Below are 20,334 nucleotides of genomic sequence, written 5' to 3' on the forward strand. Positions count from 1 at the left end.
TCTCTACCTCAAGCCCAAACATTACATCTTTACTTAATTATAATTATAAAGGAATCCCGTTGCTATATTCAACTATTACACCGGGAGCATGTGAGTTAACTGACATAGCAGAATTAATAAAAGAAGAAACTGATGGTAATGTTATAATAGAACCTGATAAGAATACGATGAAATGTTTAATGGAAATAAAACAAGGAGCACTCAGCTTTGATATAGAAAACTCACTAGCCTCATTACTAGGATTTAGAAAAATAATTTTTAAAAAAAGTAGATATAAATCTCAGAAAATTATTGATATTATGGGTTTTAGTACTGTTAACATTCATTGTAATGTGAAATCTGGAGCTAAAGATAATGGTAAAGATACAGACATACTATATACTTTTAATCTAACTGAACCACCAGGTTACTTGATAAATGTTATACCAACTAATATCTTATATCAAAATTTAACTAAAGATAGAATATAATATATTGAATTTCATATTAAAGATGAGCGTGGAAGACCTATAGACTTTAATGGTGATGTATTAAGTTTTACTGTACATTTGATTTAGACTTATACTTATCTGCGAAGCAGGTTCCCGATACTTATACTTATACTTATCTGCGAAGCAGGTTCCCTGATACTTAGACTTGTACTTAGACTTACACTTATCTGCGAAGCAGGTTCCCTTATACTTAAACTTAAACTAAACTACAAAACTCTCCGATCCCAATTAATTCTTAGTTTACCATTAATATTTTTATTTTTAGTTATATCAATGACAATATAATTATAAGGCTCTTTCCATACCTTATTACATATATATGCAAAATCATTATAACTAAGTTCAACATTATTAAAGAAATCTTGATATATCGATATAAGGACTTTACCTCTCTGTTCAAATAAAATAAATAGATTACAGTTCTCTCTAACACTCTGCCTATCCAGAGAGAACAGGTTTTGATTAAGATATATCATATTACAGTTATTATGTCTACCTCTACAAAAGTATTCATTTATAACTGGTTCTTTGGCTCTAACATCATCGAATATCATTAGTTTCTTTAAGTCTTTGGGTAGTTTATCAGGAGATGGTAAATTTTTATATCTTTAATAAATTCAACATCTGCTTTTGGGTTTATTCTTTCTATACCATGGTACTGATCACCAGTAGGTCCAACGATGTATAGCTTATCAAAGTATATACTAGCTAGAATTAGTTTTTTCAGTAAGAATGTCTTACCACATTCACTAGGACCAGATATTATTCATCTAAAGTTATCTGGGAATGCGGCTTCGGTAATTATACCATCATCATTTGACCATAAATATAGATCATCATTTATGTTTACAGATATCGGTGTAACCGCTTCACGGATATTATTAGTAGGACTATTACTAATGCTATTACTATTGCTATTCCTATTAGATTTACTCCTTTGATATTTTTCATCAAATAGATATATAAAATTATCATTATCATTATCATTATCATTATCATTATCACTATCATTATCATCATCATTATCATTATCATTATCATTATCATTATCATTATCATTATCAATGACATTATCCTTATCATTAACATTATCATTATCATTAACATTATCATTATCATTTTTAGCAAAGCTACTTCGTAGTTCATTAACATTATCATTAACATTATTCTTATCTTTATCACCACCTCTACTACAACTTAAACAAGAACACTCATTATATATTCCTGGATATTTACATTGATTAACTAGAATATTCAAAGCACTTTTAATTCTAAATCCTCTATCAATAAGATAGTTCATATATAAACAATAAGCCCCACAATAAGATTCATCATATTGTTGTATTCTCTCATTAGAGCCCAGATCATTATATTCTTCTAAAATAAAGGTGGAGTTTCTACACCAAAACTTTCAAAGTAATATGTTGGACCACCTTCTCTTCTTATAACTAAAACCCAATGTGCATCTTCAGTTGGATGTAGATTTACAATAATGTTAGAGTTAGGTTCACTTACCATTTCTGGTTTATCATCTCTCATTACAATCTCAATTGGTGTTAGACTTATATCTTTACCTATATATTTTATTCTGATATCACTCATAGCATTATTATCAATATTAAATTTATTATTGAATTCCTCAAAAGTTAGGATGAACATTTTTATATAATAAATTTATTAAATCTAAGTCTAAGTCTCAGTCTAAATCTAAATCTAAATCAAATATATAATTTATTATATAAAAATGGAAACAGGTAGTGCAGTTTTTATTTTTATTATTATAATTGGATTTTGTTATATATTATATGATTCAAGACCAAGTAAATATACAAAACTAGAAGAAAGCTTTGGTGGATTTATGAATAGGAGTCTAGTTAGATTTGAATATGAAAAGTCACCACTACATACTATTGTTTATGGTGGAACTGGGACGGGTAAAACATATTTTATTAGACAATACTTAAAGTTATACTTAGACCATGATCAAGTTCAAGATCAAGTTCAAGATCAAGTTCAACATCAAGTTCAAGTTCAAGATCAAGTTCAAGATCAAATTCAAGATCCAGTTCAACATCAAGTTCAAGATCAAGATCAAGTTCACGATCAAGTTCAAGATCTGCGAAGCAGTTTCACTGATCAAGTTCGAGATCAAGTTCAACATCAAGTTCAAGATCAAGATCAAGTTCAAGATCAAGACCAAAGGTCCATAGTTATAGTTTGTAAAGATGACAGAGACTGGATAGATCCTGAGTCTAATAAATTTTGTACTGGGTTTAATAAATGTGATATAAATATGATCACAAAAAAAAATGCATAAATTTCAAAATTGTGTAATAGTACTTGATGATATGGGTGATAGGTTAAATAAGGTTATAGGTTATTATTTTACTGAAGGTAGACATTATAATATTCAAATGATTGTAATGTGTCATAAACCAGTTCAAATAATTAATACAGCAAGAATGAGTTGTTATACTATTTATTTAACAACTTATAATGGACCTGACCTATTTAAAAACTTTAATGAGATATATAAATGTGAACATGACTTCAATAAAATAATTAGTGAATTAAATAGTAACTATTATAATTGTACAGATGGAATGTCAGATGAACTTCGTTATGGTATAATTAAAAATAATAAAAACGAAAATACTTTTATTATTATTAGTAGTAATAGAACAATGATATATGATTCAAGAGTTGGTTTCCTTGACTTAAAAGGTCTTAGTTTAAAAGATGATATAGAATGAGAAGATATAAATAAACTTAAAGCATATATGAAACCACTAATGATTAATGCAACAGATAGAAATGTTATTTATCATGATAATTATCAGTTTTATTTTAATAAACTTCTTACTTTAAATAATATTAAAATTCAGAATGATGTTTTAACAAAAGAGATGATTGAGGGCAAAGGAATGAAAATTTTATCAAATATTGGTGGAATTATAGGCACAAGTTTATTTATATTTAATTGTTTTTATCCTGATTCAATATCAAGAAATGCTGAAACTGTAGCAATGGGAGCAAGCACAATGTTGAGTAGAGTAAATACATTAGTTAATGTTGGATTTGGAGAAGAGTTGGAAGGTGAAACACGAAGCAGTTATACTGATCAGGGAAGCAGTTATACTGATCAGTGTAACTGTGACTTCGTCAAGGAAGAGATGGGAATTTTGAATAGAAAGGGAGGAAAGTTTTTAAACAAACTATATATGAATAATGAAGAATTTAGATAAGAGATTATAAATTTTGTTAAAGATAAAAAAGAATTAGACCTTGATTTGATCTTAGATAAGAGATGTAAAACTAATACACTCAATAATTTAGGAAATAAATATTTAACAGAGTGTATCACATCTAAAGATAATACTAAAGATTTAATTGAAATCATGGCTATATATTATCCACAAAGTCTGTACACCGATTCTACAGCATAGCTAATATTATCTGCGAATTTGCAAAACAACTCCGTTGAGCAGTTTGGTAAACCATGAACAAAGTTCGTTGGAGAACCACGAGCAAAGCTCGTTCACTGATAATTTTATCTATTAAAAATGCTTTTACAATGTTTAGAGTATAACTATAAATGTGGAAACATTGCTGTTTTAAAATATCATTATGAATTATATCATAAAGATAAAACTGATAAATGTATGTGTGGTAATATAATATTAAGTGGTATTTGTGCTAATGATTTTTCCCCATGGGGTTGTTAATTAAAAAATGAATCTAGTTCTAGTTCTAATTCTAGTTCTAACCCTAGTTCTAATTCTAATTCTAATTCTAGTTCTAACCCTAGTTCTAGTTCTAACCCTAATTCTAACTCTAGTTCTAACCCTAGTTCTAGTTCTAGTTTTAGTTCTGGTTCTGGTTCTAACCCCAGTTCTAGCTCTAGTTCTGGTTCTGGTTCCTAACCCTAACCCTAACCCTAACCTTATCCCCAACTCTAACCCTAACCTTATCCCTAACCCTAACCTTAACCCCAGCTCAAAAGTATTAACTAGATGTTGTAATAAGTGTAATTATATAAAACCACTAAAATTTGATGATGAGGGTAAGTCTACATGTAGAAGTTGTACTTCAGCTAAAGTTAATTGTCCATATTGTAGTTCTGTTGTGAGATAGGATGGGATACGGGCTCATGTAAAGAAACAACGTCCAGATATAGAATTGACTAGAGGATTTATTAGAAATATAACTAATCGGTGTAACCGCTTCGCGGATAAAACAATTACTCCTAGTTGGCAAAGTCCTAGAGCTGTAAGTCCTTTAGTTAATGTTGGATTTGGAGAAGAGTTGGAAGGTGAAACACGAAGCAGTTATACTGATCAGGGAAGCAGTTATACTGATCAGTGTAACTTTGACTTCGTCGAGGAAGAGATGGGAATTTTGAATAGAAAGGGAGGAAAGTTTTTAAACAAACTATATATAAATAATGAAGAATTTAGATAAGAGATTATAAATTTTGTTAAAGATAAAAAAGAATTAGACCTTGATTTGATCTTAGATAAGAGATGTAAAACTAATACACTCAATACTTTAGGAAATAAATATTTAACAGAGTGTATCACATCTAAAGATAATACTAAAGATTTAATTGAAATCATGGCTAAATATTATCCACAAAGTTTGTACACCGATTCTACAGCATAGCTATTATTATCTGCGAATTTGCAAAACAACTCCGTTGAGCAGTTTGGTAAACCATGAACAACTTTCGTTGGAGAACCGCGAGCAAAGCTCGTTCACTGATAATTTTATCTATTAAAAATGCTATCACAATGTTTAGAGTATAACTATAAATGTGGAAACATTGCTGTTTTAAAATATCATTATGAATTAAATCATAAAGATAAAACTGATAAATGTATGTGTGGTAATATAATATTAAATGGTATTTGTGCTAATGATTTTTCCCCATGGGTTCTTCATTAAAAAATGAATCTAGTTCTAGTTCTAATTCTAGTTCTAACCCTAGTTCTAATTCTAATTCTTATTCTAGTTCTAACCCTAGTTCTAGTTCTAACACAAATTCTAACTCTAGTTCTAACCCTAGTTCTAGTTCTAGTTCTAGTTCTGGTTCTGGTTCTAACCCAAGTTCTAGCTCTAGTTCTGGTTCTGGTTCCTAACCCTAACCCTAACCCTAGCCTTATCCCCAACCCTAACCCTAACCTTATCCCTAACCCTAACCTTAACCCCAGCTCAAAAGTATTAACTAGATGTTGTAATAAGTGTAATTATATAAAACCACTAAATAATTTTGATGAGGGTAAGTCTACATGTAGAAGTTGTACTTCAGCTAAAGTTAATTGACCATATTGTACTTCTGTTGTGAGATATGATGGGATACGCGCTCATGTAAAGAAACAACGTCCAGATATAGAATTGACTAGAGGATTTAGTAGAAATATAACTAATCGGTGTAACCGCTTCGCGGATAAAACAATTAATCCTAGTTGGCAAAGTCCTAGAGCTGTAAGTCCTTTAGTTAATGTTGGACTTGGCGATGAGTTGGAAGGTGAAACACGAAGCAGTTATACTGATCAGGGAAGCAGTTATACTGATCAGTGTAACTGTGACTTCGTCAAGGAAGAAATGGGAATTTTGAATAGAAAGGGAGGAAAGTTTTTAAACAAACTATATATAAATAAGGAAGAATTTAGATAAGAGATTATAAATTTTGTTAAAGATAAAAAAGAATTTGACCTTGATTTGATCTTAGATAAGAGATGTGAAACTAATACACTCAATACTTTAGGAAATAAATATTTAACAGAGTGCATCACATCTAAAGATAATACTAAAGATTTAATTGAAATCATGGCTAAATATTATCCACAAAGTTTGTACACCGATTCTACAGCATAGCTAATATTATCTGCGAATTTGCAAAACAACTCCGTTGAGCAGTTTGGTAAACCATGAACAAAGTTCGTTGGAGAACCACGAGCAAAGCTCGTTCACTGATAATTTTATCTATTAAAAATGCTTTTACAATGTTTAGAGTATAACTATAATTGTGGAAACATTGCTGTTTTAAAACATCATTATGAATTATATCATAAAGATAAAACTGATAAATGTATGTGTGGTAATAAAATATTAAGTGGTATTTGTGCTAATGATTTTTCCCCATGGGGTTGTTCATTAAAAAATGAATCTAGTTCTAGTTCTAATTCTAGTTCTAACCCTAGTTCTAATTCTAATTCTAACTCTAGTTCTAACCCTAGTTCTAGTTCTAACCCTAATTCTAACTCTAGTTCTAACCCTAGTTCTAGTTCTAGTTCTAGTTCTGGTTCTGGTTCTAACCCCAGTTCTAGCTCTAGTTCTGGTTCTGGTTCCTAACCCTAACCCTAACCCTAACCTTATCCCCAACCCTAACCCTAACCTTATCTCTAACCCTAACCTTAACCCCAGCTCAAAAGTATTAACTAGATGTTGTAATAAGTGTAATTATATAAAACCACTAAATAATTTTGATGAGGGTAAGTCTACATGTAGAAGTTGTACTTCAGCTAAAGTTAATTGTCCATATTGTACTTCTGTTGTGAGATATGATGGGATACAGGCTCATGTAAAGAAACAACGTCCAGATATAGAATTGACTAGAGGATTTAGTAGAAATATAACTAATCGGTGTAACCGCTTCGCGGATAAAACAATTAATCCTAGTTGGCAAAGTCCTAGAGCTGTAAGTCCTTTAGTTATTAACCAAACAGAGGATCTGCGATGCAATTTCACTGATAGTTGTTCATGTAAATACTATAATTTTGTATCATTTCTTATTAATAATGGAATAAATATAGAAAAAAATAAAAGAAAATATAAATTTATTGAAAAGTATAGATAATTTGAAATAAAAAGTATAAAAAAATAATAAAATATCAAAAAAGAGGGATTCACTCTTTAAGAGCGAAAAAGAGCGATCTTTTCCACTGGGGATAACTCCGAATAAGAGTGAATCACTCTTAAAGAGTGAAATGTAAATTTTGCTTCGATTTTTTGATTTTTTGTTTTTATTTTTGATTTTAATTGATTTTTTATTGAATATAGAGCTAATATATAGTAGTGGATAAAACAAGGGATTCAACAAACAGTAAAATTTGGCCCGATTCGATATGCGCGATTAGCGTTAGGAGAAAGGGACAAAATTTACTGGTGGTTGAATCCCTTGTTTTATCCACTACTGTTCTCAAGTTGTTGTTTTCATTTTAAATTTTCATCAAATAACTTGCCAGCTTCGATTTAAGCTTTCATTTAGTCAACTATCTGTTTCTAGTTAGTGAAGAAGATACTAAAGTAACATAAACACACCCTCAAAACAAAAGACTGTTAATGAAAATTTTTCGACATACTATAATGGCGTTGGAACTATATTTTTGAACGGATTTCTTCTTGTTCAGTCAATTTTGGCCGATCTATATATTCATCGTAGGAGGTTGTGAGTGGCATCACAAGACAGCCCGTCCAGCGTAGAATTAAAAAGACTTTTTCTTCAATATCATTTTTCCACTGAGTTATCGAGACTTCACTTTTGACTAAGTTTTGTTATTTTTGTTCCCATTTCCCCTATCTTTACATATTTTTTGCCAATTTCGCCGAAAAATATGTTTAACCCGCTAACCAGAGCGTTAACCAACCAATAATTTTGGATTAACCTCTAAAGATAAAAAATATTTCATAAGTAGTATGATCTTTTTTATGGCTAAAAGTTTTTGCTATACTTTTTTGAAATAAGCCGCTTTTTTAATTTAAAAACACGGCATTAAATAAAGTTGTTCAATCCACTCTGTTTGAATTTGCTGGTTTAATCTTACTGAAAACTGCTTACACAATATTCGTTAACCCCAAAACAGCTAGTTGATTTTTTGCGTCCTGTTAACGTGTTCTTGATTGAAAACTCTGCTGGTTTCTTGCTAACTTAATTCGATAATTATGAAAGATGCATAATTTATATTTTGTTTATTGATTTTTTTGGTCAATCTATCCGTATCCAAAACATTAGGAACAATTACGTGACCCTATTGAACGAACAGCATTATTAACAGCAGTTTTCATTTGACCGATGTTTCTTACAGTCCAAAAGGAGTTCGGATCATAATCAATCGTGGTATTTTTTTGCGTTTTTCTTCTTTTATGTTAATTACAGAAGAAGACAGTGTAAACCAAGGTTTAATAAAGACTTCCTAGCATTTTAATTACTATGGAGTTTCAACGAAACCTATCTAGTTAGTTGGAAGCTTATGGTTGTTTTGATTTTTAGAAAACACTTGCTTTCAAAATAAAAACAAATTATTGCGCCATTTATCTTCTGTTTTATGACATATCGTACTGTCTTTGTAATGGATTATGAATTAAATTTTTTCTGTTTTTTTTTGTTTTAAATAATTGTGTTCGACTTTTGACAAGAAATGAAGTTCTCTTTCGTGTTTTGCCACGTTTTTGACAGGTGAAATATCCCATTTCTGAAAAACCTAAAATATTTTTTTGAAACGCAAAATTAAATACATCATTTTTTCAGTGAATAGATTATGGTTTTAACGGCTTCCAAGTTGTCCTCTACAGAAAATAACCGAAATTTAATTTGTACTCACTTTGTGTTCTTTTTGTGGTCGTTTGAAAAACACTTAATATTATTTAACCTTAGCAGCCTCCTATGGATAAAAATCCTCTTGCTGATTTCACCTCATAGCTAACTCATTTTCATAACTTTAAGGTCACACGTTTTAAAAAATATTCCCAAACGTATTTTTTTGATCTTCTTTTTTGTTTATTTGATACCGACTCTCGTCAACTACCTTTAATTGCCAGCCGCATGAAACTTCATTGTTGTGTGTTGAAAAAAAAATTGAGCACATCTGATCTCTTTACAGCGTTAAATACTTTTCAAACTGCTTTGAAACAGGTTTTTCGCCAAAACTTATTTTTTTTGGATTATTTTCAGTATTTGTCCGCTTTTTGTAGACTTGTGAAATATTCTGAATAATGAGAAGTCTCAATGGTTTTTTCTGTGAAATAAATGAAACTATTTAATGATTTTATTTCATAACTAATACTTTTACAACAACGAAAGTAATTGTTTTCGAAAAACACATGCGCATTATGTTTGAACTTTACACTTTTTGTCTTTTCGTCTATTTGTTATCTAGTGTCGCACATTAATTTTGAGCTTTACACTTCTTGTCTTTTTGTTTAATTATTATCTAGTGTCACTATTCGAAGGTCAAATATCAAATATGTGGTATGCAAAAAAGGCGCCATTGACTATGTCTTTTTGAAAATTTAGTTGAGTTTTTTATTTTTGTCTGAAGTTGTTGCTTGTTTTTGTAGGCGTAGGGCTCTGGATAATGAAAGACGTCAATGTCTTCATATTCAGGTTTGAATGAACATAAATTTATTTAAGATTTCCGTTGATATCTAAAGATTTTCATTGCTTGAAATTATTTGCTTTCAAAAATAAACGTGTTTTTAAACTTGGCCATATTTGTTTACTTGTTACCGAGTCTAATCAAGGACCAAAACCCTTTTTTTACTGAAGAAAATAATATGTGTGGCCCTATTTTGTTTGACTTATTTTGACTACATTATTCAAAAGTAGACGTTGGGTTTTGGATACAAATAAATTTTGTTGTTTTCACTTGATTTTGTTTTTGTCTTGTCTCGTAGTCCTAATAATTACAGATCTTATTGGTTTTCTAATGCTTTAATGTAATATTATTCACTTTACTGAGAGATTTGAGTTGGATGCTCTATCGCGCATTGTTTTTTTTCAAAACATTATTTGAAAATTTGAACTTTTTTGAACTCTTCCCATCTGGTTGACAAGTAAACCAAGTATGTTTTTGAACGGTGACGCAGCATCACGTTCGAACAAGCCGCCTTTTTCTTGTTTTATGTGTCATATATGACCTTGTATGTTTTCCAAGAAATTTCCTCAACTTCTATAGAAAATGAAAATTATGCAGCTTTCAGGCTTTCTAGGAAGTTATATATGATCTTTCTAGGATCTTTTAAGCTTTCTAGGAAATTATATATGATCTCGCATGAATACGAGGAGTTCATACAAATTATATATGACCTAGTATGATTACTAAGAATCATATATGACCTACTATGACTACTTAGAGTTTTGTATGATGAGCAACCCGAGTCCATCAGAAATTTAAAACTCCGAACGATAATCCAAAGTGTAAAGTTTTCTGAAGTACTTTTAGTTGTCCTTTGATGACGGCGTTTGATGACAGTTTTTTCACTATCAACAGAGTTTTGAATATACACACCAGATCGTGTATATGCAATTTTAGAAAGTGTGAGCAACCTTCGAGTGCATCTGCATAATAATGTGATCTCATATTCTCACTGTTCTAATTTGGATATCGTCTTCGAGATAAAAAAAAAAGAGACACAAAGACAACGCATTTCAAATTGAGATTAATTTGAGATTGACTTTAGATAAAATATAGTGTAGTTAATATTTTACGAATTATTAGTTTGAATCTTTGCTCCTGTTTGAGTTTTAGTTTGATCAATTAACATATTGTATGTTACAGATCAACTTCTAGTAGTTAGTAGTGGATAAAACAGATTATGTGCAAAAATAAAATTTTACTCGCAATAAGGATATTCAATCAAATCAAAACATCAACTTTAAGCTTGTGAATGTGTAAATGTATTTAATTAAAATAATTGTTGCGATGTGGAACACTCTTAGATTAACATCTGTGGTTTAGTTTTCTTTTTTAAATCAGTATTACCACTGCATCATTGTTTTTAGTTGGTGAATATCCTTATTTCGAGTATAATTCTGTTGGTACCTAATTTCCTAATAACTTAATTTATTCACTACTGGCACATACCGTAATTGTGAACTTATGCGTTGCCACTTTACTGCCTGTGATCTCCTCCGTTGGCTCTGTCGACTGGTCGTCCCAGGACCACAGAAATGTCTGGTTCACCATTCCTACAAAACAAACATTGGTGGACACATTGTGAAACATAACTTGAGACATAATTTCCGGACACGAAAAACCTTCATTTCCTGGACATGACCTGGAATTGCTAATCAATACTTCGTTGGGCTAAAATTTCATGCTAAATCTTAAAATTCCTCGGTAAGATCAGTCTAAAGTTCTTGATCTTGAACTCGGAAAAATGTTAAGATATTAAAGGTTTGTTCACATCTGCTTTGAGGTGTGCATTTGAGGAAACCTGTCTAGATTTTGTCATCTTTTTTCAATGATGCGTTCGTAGTCGTGGTAATACAGTTTTTGGCCAATATCAGACGTGATCAAACCATCCTCAATCAAAATTCGGTATGAAAAAAATGGTTTTCTTTATATTATTTGTGCTTGGATTTTAGTGTGACACTAATTTTTGAATTAAGGCGAAATTCAAAAATTGATCAACATTTATTGAACCAAGAAATTTCAAAAGTCTTAAAAGTCATTAGCTTTTAACTAAATAATCCTTGATAAGTAATTAAAAAGTTACGACAAAACAAAAAGGCCTTGTCTTTGGGTAGTTTAAGACTTACAAACGAACTAAAGAAAAACTTTAAAAAACGATTTGCGAAAACACAAACTATTGCTACCATTAAAATCATTAGCTATTATTTGAATAATGTATTTTTAATTCTGAAATAATGTATTTTTAATTCTATTATCTGGATAATGTAATTTTTAAAGAAAAAAATGGTTTCCGTTTCCTTTATATTATTCGTGCTTGGATTTTAGTGTGACACTATAATTACTGTTCCCAATAACCGCAGCAACTTCCGCGGTTTTAATTTTACACCAAACATTAAGATACTAAAGATCTTTCCTAACTTTTTCGCAGTAAATTTTTCATAGTTCTGTGATATTAAAAACTGCTGAAAAAAACAGTACTTTACATTCCAATTTAATTCAATTGTGCTTATAATATGAAGCCCTCGAAACATCATCTTAGTCATCATTAGTTGTCCGCAATAGAAAATGAAAAAAAAAATTAGTGGCCAATAGGTTTAAGAATTTTTTTCTATTTTTCAAGTATAAAAAAGGCGGCTGGTTAATGTGCGTTTGCAAATGATGTTCCGACCCGAGCTCATCTATACTTTTAACTTAATTGTCAACCAAATGAAGAAATAACAAAAATAGATGTTTGAGTATAAAACAATCGCTACACTACCTATCTACTAATTCATTTACATAATGCCATGCCTTATTACAACCCCAATGAGATCTGACTTAAAAGAGACTACGAGACAAAAAAAACAACCAAAAAATTAGCAAAAACAAAAATTTCACAGCAACAACTGAATATCTAAATTTAAAAACACATAGTAATAACGTCAAAATGCAGTCAGACAAAACCTTAACCACTGAATTTTTATTTCTCCTGAAAATACAGCGGATGGAAAGTTTTCTTAATGAGACTATGTCACAAGTCAACAAAGAGAACGATAATTAAGGCGAAATTCAAAAATTTATCAACATTTATTGAACCAAGAAATTTCAAAAGGCTTAAAAATCATTAGCTTTTAACTAAATAATCCTTGATAAGTAATTAAAAAGTTACAAAACAAAAAAGCCTTGTCTTTGGGTAGTTTAAGACTTACAAACGAACTAAAGAAAAACTTTACAAAACGATTTGCGAAAACACAAACTATTGCTACCATTAAAATCATTAGCTATTATTTGAATAATGTATTTTTAATTCTGAAATAATGTATTTTTAATTCTATTATCTGGATAATGTAATTTTTAAAGAAAAAAATGGTTTCCTTTATATTATTTGTGCTGGGATTTTAGTGTGACACTATAATTACTGTTCCCAATAACCGCAGCAACTTCTGCGGTTTTTATTTTACACCAAACATTAAGATACTAAAGATCTTTCCTAACTTTTTTGCAGTAAATTTTTCATAATTCTGTGATATTAAAAACTGCTGACAATAAACAGTACTTAAACATTCCAATTTAATTCAATTGTGCTTATAATATGAAGCCCTCGAAACATCATCTTAGTCATCATTAGTTGTCCGAAATAGAAAATGAAAAAAAATTAGTGGCCAATAGGTTTAAGAATTTTTTTCTATTTTTCAAGTATAAAAAAGGCGGCTGGTTAACGTGCGTTTGCAAATGATGTTCCGACCCGAGCTCATTTATACTTTTAACTTAATTGTCAACCAAATGAAGAAATAACAAAAATAGATGTTTGAGTATAAAACAATCGCTACACTACCTATCTACTAATTGAATTACATAATGCCATGCCTTATTACAGCGCCAACAAGATCTGACCTGAAAGAGACAGCGAGACAAAAAAACAACCAAAAAATTAGCAAAAACAAAAATTTCACAGCAAAAACTGAATATCTAAATTTAAAAACACATAGTAATAACGTCAAAATGCAGTCAGACAAAACCTTAACTACTGAATTTTTATTTCTCCTAAAAAAACAGCGGATGGAAATTTTTTTCTTAATGAGACTATGTCACAAGGGATCTGTTACTACGCGATTGTTCTGAAAAAAGAGAAAAAGGAGCGCAAAAATGACCACTCAAAAAACGTTTATAAACTTTTACCGCATTACAGCTAAATTTGAGTGCGTGTGTTATGCCTCTTGCTACTGCTAGTTTTTTGTTCTCTTTTAACCTCCAGCTATATTTTGAAATTTTTAAATTTTTTTGAGGAATGAGTCAAAGTCTTGAAAAAACCAATCTCAATTTAGGCAAAGTTCGGGGCTCATTTGCACCTTTGTAAATAAAATCACAACTTTTTAGAAGTTCCTTTTTATTTGCCCTTAATGTTCTTTGTAGAATCGCTGATTGAGATGATAGTTCTGGATGCTATTTTATATATTTCATGAGAATGCTGCAGTAATTGACGACTACAATTTTTAATCTAGAGCAGCTGAATCTAAACAAGAAATTGTTTTAGCTGAACAATTGGAACTTTTCTCCGCCAGAATGGTTTTTCTTTATTTGTTTCCAGAAATTAGTTTTTGGTTTTATAAGCGTAATTAAATTTTTAATCTACATTCCCAAATGTACACAAAAGGGTTTTTCTTATTCCCTTGACTTGGACTAAAGCTATTTTTGAGGATTAAACGCACTCGTTAAAAAATTGAAATGTATAGGAAAATTGTCAAATGAGAACAAGTCAAAGTCACAGCTTTGAAAATTCATTAGCAAAAAAGATTGTTAAAAAACCAACCATAGATTTTAATCAAAGATGCATTCATATAAGAACATTGTCATATGAGAGAACATCTGAGCTTTGGAAATTCAATAGCCAAAAAAGATTGTAAAAAAACCAACCATAGAAGCAAATTATAAATTCAAGCTAAATCAGATTGTTTATTACGCCTGCTTATAACGCCTGCATTGCCATTTTCTTGTTTTATTGGGACTCGCTTTAACTTTCGAAGGCAACTGAGCTTACAACGACACACCACTTGTTCTAAGAACTCTTCTAATCAATGAAACACGCTGCGCAACATAACGGTAAATTAAATATAGTTGTCTTTTTTACTACTTTTACGCACGTCTGTGGTCTTTGTTGTGTGTGTGTGTGTGTGTGTGTTTGTGTGTGTGTGTGTGTGTGTGTGTGTGTGTGTGTGTTTGTGTGTGTGTGTGTGTGTGTGTGTGTGTGTGTGTGTGTGTGTGTGTGTGTGTGTGTGTGTGTGTATTTGTGTGTATGTGTGTGCGTGTGTGTTTGTGTGTGTGTTTGTGAGTATATGTGTATGTGTGTATTGTGTGTATATGGTGTGGGGGTGTGCGTGTGTACCGCCTAAATACCCTACATATGCCAAAATGCCTTAAAGCCAAAAATAAGCAAAGTATATACAATAGTTTTTCTAATAGATCCATTAGTACAGTACCCTTATCCGTCAGCAGGTCACGGGACTTAAAATGAAACGATTGGAGCCATACAATAGGATCCATTTCTCCTGATTGTAATGGAAAAAGTTATTTTTCTTCTTTAGGTTTATGACATTGGATATTTAATTCATATTGGATTCATTGTTTAATGAAACCGCGATCATATTTTACAATTGTATTGCGGCTTTATTTGCAGCTAATTTATTTAAAAGCATGAAAACTTTTGTTTTGGATACGATGATAATTAGAACTATTAGTTACTACCGAGAGATTATTTAAGTCAACTCGCTCATTCACACTTCAATTTATTTTTCATGCTGCGACACGAACAGTAATCTAAACAATTAAATAGTTATCTGAACTAAGATCTAATTAGAACATTCAAACTAGTTTGCGTTTAAATTTTGATTTTCTATCTTGAAAAATATCCACTTTAAAATTGAAATTTTGTATTATTTTTTGCCTATACTTACTCAACTTTCGTTTTTGAAAAAAGTTTGTTTGTATAGCCTATACCTCGTTCATCAAATTCCAAAAAAATAATCATTTTTGCATGCTTATTTTTGTTTAAGCGATTTTCATTTGTAACATTAAGCGATTTTCATCGCAAAAATCGTATCTACAACCCTAAAAATTTTTTTGAAAATTTTAGAAAACTGCAATTTAGATGGCTCTGAAGCAATACGTGAGTAAATTATGGAGGACAAAAAACATGGAGGGAGATTTGATGAAAACAGAGTTGAAAAGATGCCTGACGACTTTTGACATGACAATGATGGGAATCGCGACAGTCCTTGGAAGTGGTCCTTATGTCCTGGTGGGAGTCATTGCCAGAGAGGTAACGGGACCGGCTCTGTTCTTGTCCTGTTTGATTGCAGGTATGGTGGTAGAATTTTCCTATGGTGCTCATATGGAAACATCCATCGTGATTGTTAAATTTTTATTGTTACAGTTATTGACGAAATTGTTTCATGGTAAAAGACAGTAAGGGCATACTTCATTTAATGACAATGACTGTCCCAACACCCTCAATTGAATACGGGGGGGGGGGGAGAATTTCGTATCAGTTGGTCCAATTTTTTTTGTTGCTTATTCAATTCTGGCAACAATCGATATCTTTTCTCTGCGGAGAGATAAAATATTGCTACCATAACATCCGCAAAACTACTGTAAAACAGGAAGTCTCATTTTTGTTCTTAATTCATGAGGAAAAAAATAAGCGTTAGAGTTTTCTAAAAATTATCATCTTTCTCTCCTTTTAACATTTCAAATACTCTTAACTACTTTGATTTGTATAAATATTCTTGAAATTGGTTCAAATAGTCAAAAGAATAAAACAAACTTAGTATCTATGTCTGGTATAATCCCCAGTGATTGTGGAATTTTTATCGTGTAAGATCTGACAAATTTCTGACAAAACCATCTTGCTAATAGCCTGTAAGGGGATGCATCTTCTTATAAGATCTTATAAGACGTTTATCAGATCTTATACGATAAAAATTCCTCTTATAAGATCTTACACGATAAAAATTCCTCTTATAAGATCTTACACGATAAAAATTCCGCTTATAAGATCTTACACGATAAAAATTCTTCTTATAAGATCTTACACGACAAAAATCTCTCTTATAAGATCTTACACGATAAAAATTCCTCTTATAAGATCTTACACGATAAAAATTCCTCTTATAAGATCTTACACGATAAAAATTCCTCTTATATAAATTCCTGAAGTATGGTATATTCTCCATATTGAAGACAATACAGAGTTGCTCTCAAGCAGTAGCCGAAAAGCTACAGCATGCAACACTTAAGTGTCAGAGCAACAAAGAAAAAAATATCTTATACTGTCTTTTAAGACTTATAAGATATTGTAAAAGAGTTTATTTGAGTGGCAGGGGCTTTCTCCGAAAAGGTGATTATCAAACTAGACTGAATTTTTTTTTCAAAGACCAAAACTATCTTGGACTGCTAAGTTTAGCCATAGTACACAGTTAAGACACACACTAAAACTTCCGCCAAAACAGAATCAACAAGCATTTTTTTGTTTCATAATTGGTTAGGTGACCGATTCTTTTTTTACATTCATAGGACCTTGACTACGTTATACGATTATATTGAAAAAATTAAAACATGTCATATCAGATCTTACACGATAAAAATTCCGTCTTATCAGATCTTACACGATAAAAATTCTGGTAAGGGGAGTGTTTATCTTATAAGATGTCTTATCAGATCTTACACGATAAAAATTCTGATAAGAAGAATGTTTATCTTATAAGATGTTTTATCAGATCTTACACGATAAAAATTCTGATAAGAGGAATGTTTATCTTATAAGATGTCTTATCAGATCTTACACGATAAAAATTCCTCTTACCAGAATTTTAATCGTGTAAGATCTGATAAGAGGGATTTTTATCGTGTAAGATCTGATAAGATCTTGCACGATAAAAATTCTTAGTCAGCATCTTATCAGATCTTACACGATAAAAATTCCACAATCACTGGGGATCTTTTTCTGGTATAATTCTGTCGTTCATCTGATATTTCAAGACATAAGTTATAAGTAAGGCATAGTATTATATGCTAGACCACCAAAAAAACCACATCAAAACGCGTCTTTATCAATTATCTAAAATCGTTCATCAACAATGTGGGGCAGTTATGGGGTTAAAAAATTGAAAGTTGACCAGGTTGTGCCTTAAATGAAAAAATTTCTTGTCGCAAGTTGGATTGAAAAATCAAGAAAATGCTCGTTTTTGAACCCGCTTCTGACCCCTTAATGGCATTTTAAAGCATATTTGTGTTTTTGAGCGCCTCTGAAATTGACAAGAAACAGGTCAGCTTTTGAGTCTTTTCTAGTCAAACGAATATTGTTCTATAACAATTCAAAGAATTTGAATTGTATTGGGGCGCTGTTTTTTTTACAATTCAAAGAATTTGAATTGCATTGGGGCTCTGTCTTTTTTAAAGATCTGTTCACACATTTACATGATTTTTGAAGTCAAATTGGAGTAGTGATTTTGGTCACGCTGAAACAGGAAATGAAGCGAAAAAGCGAGCGGTTTTGCGGCGTGAATTTTTTTCGCTCTAATTTTGAAGTAGAGTGAGAAAACGGTGTTTGAACAAAATATTGGTTTCTCGGTTGTGGTTTTCTGTTAACATGCAGCAATTTCACTCTGATTTTTACTGTTTCTTCAATTTTTTGGATTGGATTTTTTTCTAAATGGTTTTTCGAATCCATTCAAAGCTCATTCTAGGCCTAGTTTTTTTGTTTGAAATAAATTTTCAATTCTCGCTAGTGGTGTTTTTGTTCACATGCGGCTTTTTGACATTGATTTTCTGTTTTTTTCTTATTTTTTTGATCTTATTTTTTTAAAACTGTTTTTTCAATTCCCTCATAGTTCATTCTGGGTCTAGTATTTTTGTTTAGTCAATGAAAATTCTTAGAATTGTACGTCAGGACTTGTCCTGCTTTGTTTTTTTTTAAGATCTGTTCACAAGTTTCATGATTTTTGAAGTCAAATTGGAGTAGTGATTTTGGTCACGCCGAAACGAGAAATTGAGCGAAAAGCGAGTGGTTTTGCGGCGTGCATTTTTTTCGCTCTAATTTTGAAGTAGAGTGAGAAAACGGTGTTTGAACAAAAATTCGCTTTGTAGCTAGTGGCTTTTTGTTTACATGCGGCAATTTCATTTGGATTTTTATTGTTTTTCCGATTTTTTTTGATCTGTTTTTTTTCTAAATTGTTCTCCCAATTCACTCGTAGCCCGTTCTAGGTCTACTTTTTTAGTCAAATTTTTTTAGTCAAATTCTTTTTTTCTTTCTTATTTGTTCTTATTTTTTTGATCTGATTTTTTTAAAACTGTTTTTGCAATTCACTCATATTTCATTCTGGGTCTAGTATTTCTGTGTAGTCAATGAAAATTCTTAGAATTGTACGTCAGGACTTGTTCTGCTATGTTTTTTTTTATTTATTAACTAAAAATGTAAATTCAGATTTCAAACCTTGAAAAAAAATTTTGCTGCCGGCAATCTACAATTGAGAAAGTATCCGAAATTGCCACCGAATCGAAATCACTGTAAAGTAATGGTGCTGTGGGAGGGCATTTGAGTTACCATATTTTGAGAACCATATCAAGAACTTTGAATCTGATTCGCATTCCTATACGTTGAAAAACAAGGAGACAAATTAAAAATTCTTGCGAAATACCACAAAACACCCGTTCAGTCAAAAATGATGCGCATTTAAAGTAAAGCTGCAAAAAATCCCATCCCGGGTCGAATTTGAAAAGTTAACTTGTAAGATCTTGCAAGTATCTTGCAAGTTCTTTAATGGCGATGCCTTACTTTACAAGTTTTTCTTCCAAAAACTTACAAGTTCTTACAAGTGTGATAAAAAAAATTAAGCAGCTTACAATTCTTATATCAAATATAAGTATGTCGTGTCGTCATTAGGAGTGTGAGATTATAATAATCGCCTTAAAGTTCTGAGCTGAATCTATATCAATCAAACTTTTTTTGTGTATATATATATATATATATATATATATATATATATATATAATTTTTGGTAGTTTTCTTTTTAAATTAAGCGTGTATCACTCTCATTGATATAATTTTTATTTCTGGGAAAACTTAATCTACAAATATTTAATGTGCATTTTTAATATTTCGTTAGGTTCTATTTCCCAACATTTTGAAGCAAATCAGGAAATTTTGTCGTTGAGTCAACATTAGAAAACACAGCTTCCGTTGTTATCGGTTGTTCTTCACGTTTATCTGGTGAACACTTCAATTTTTTGTCATTTTTTCTGTCTAACAACTGCAACTTTTACTGTAGTAAGTTCAAAATTGAATTATTTTGTTCCCTTATTAATTAAATTATAGTTTAATTGAACCTGTTGAAAAGTTCACATTAGTCATGGTTCACTTTAATTAAATTATAGTTTAATTGAACCTGTTGAAA

At 30.8% G+C, this 20,334-nt stretch overlaps 1 protein-coding gene across 3 annotated transcripts in view; it reads left to right on the top strand.

Moving 5' to 3' along the window:
- Positions 1-11,479: 11,479 nt before the first annotated feature.
- LOC142335502 (cationic amino acid transporter 3-like) overlaps positions 11,480-20,334 on the top strand; it is a 47,039-nt gene continuing 38,184 nt past the window's right edge. Inside the window, exons 1-2 of one of the 3 annotated variants that reach the window (XM_075384031.1) lie at positions 11,480-11,611; positions 16,032-16,242. In XM_075384031.1, the coding sequence (XP_075240146.1) occupies positions 16,032-16,242 (211 nt within the window). In that variant the 5' untranslated portion in view covers positions 11,480-11,611. Of the gene's footprint in view, positions 11,612-14,731; positions 14,987-16,016; positions 16,243-20,334 lie in introns of those variants that run through there. The other 2 variants (XM_075384029.1, XM_075384030.1) reach the window with 2 other exon arrangements.

The sequence above is a fragment of the Convolutriloba macropyga genome, chromosome 2, assembly GCF_964194025.1.
Source record: "Convolutriloba macropyga chromosome 2, txConMacr16.3, whole genome shotgun sequence".
Classification (NCBI taxonomy): domain Eukaryota; kingdom Metazoa; phylum Xenacoelomorpha; order Acoela; family Convolutidae; genus Convolutriloba; species Convolutriloba macropyga.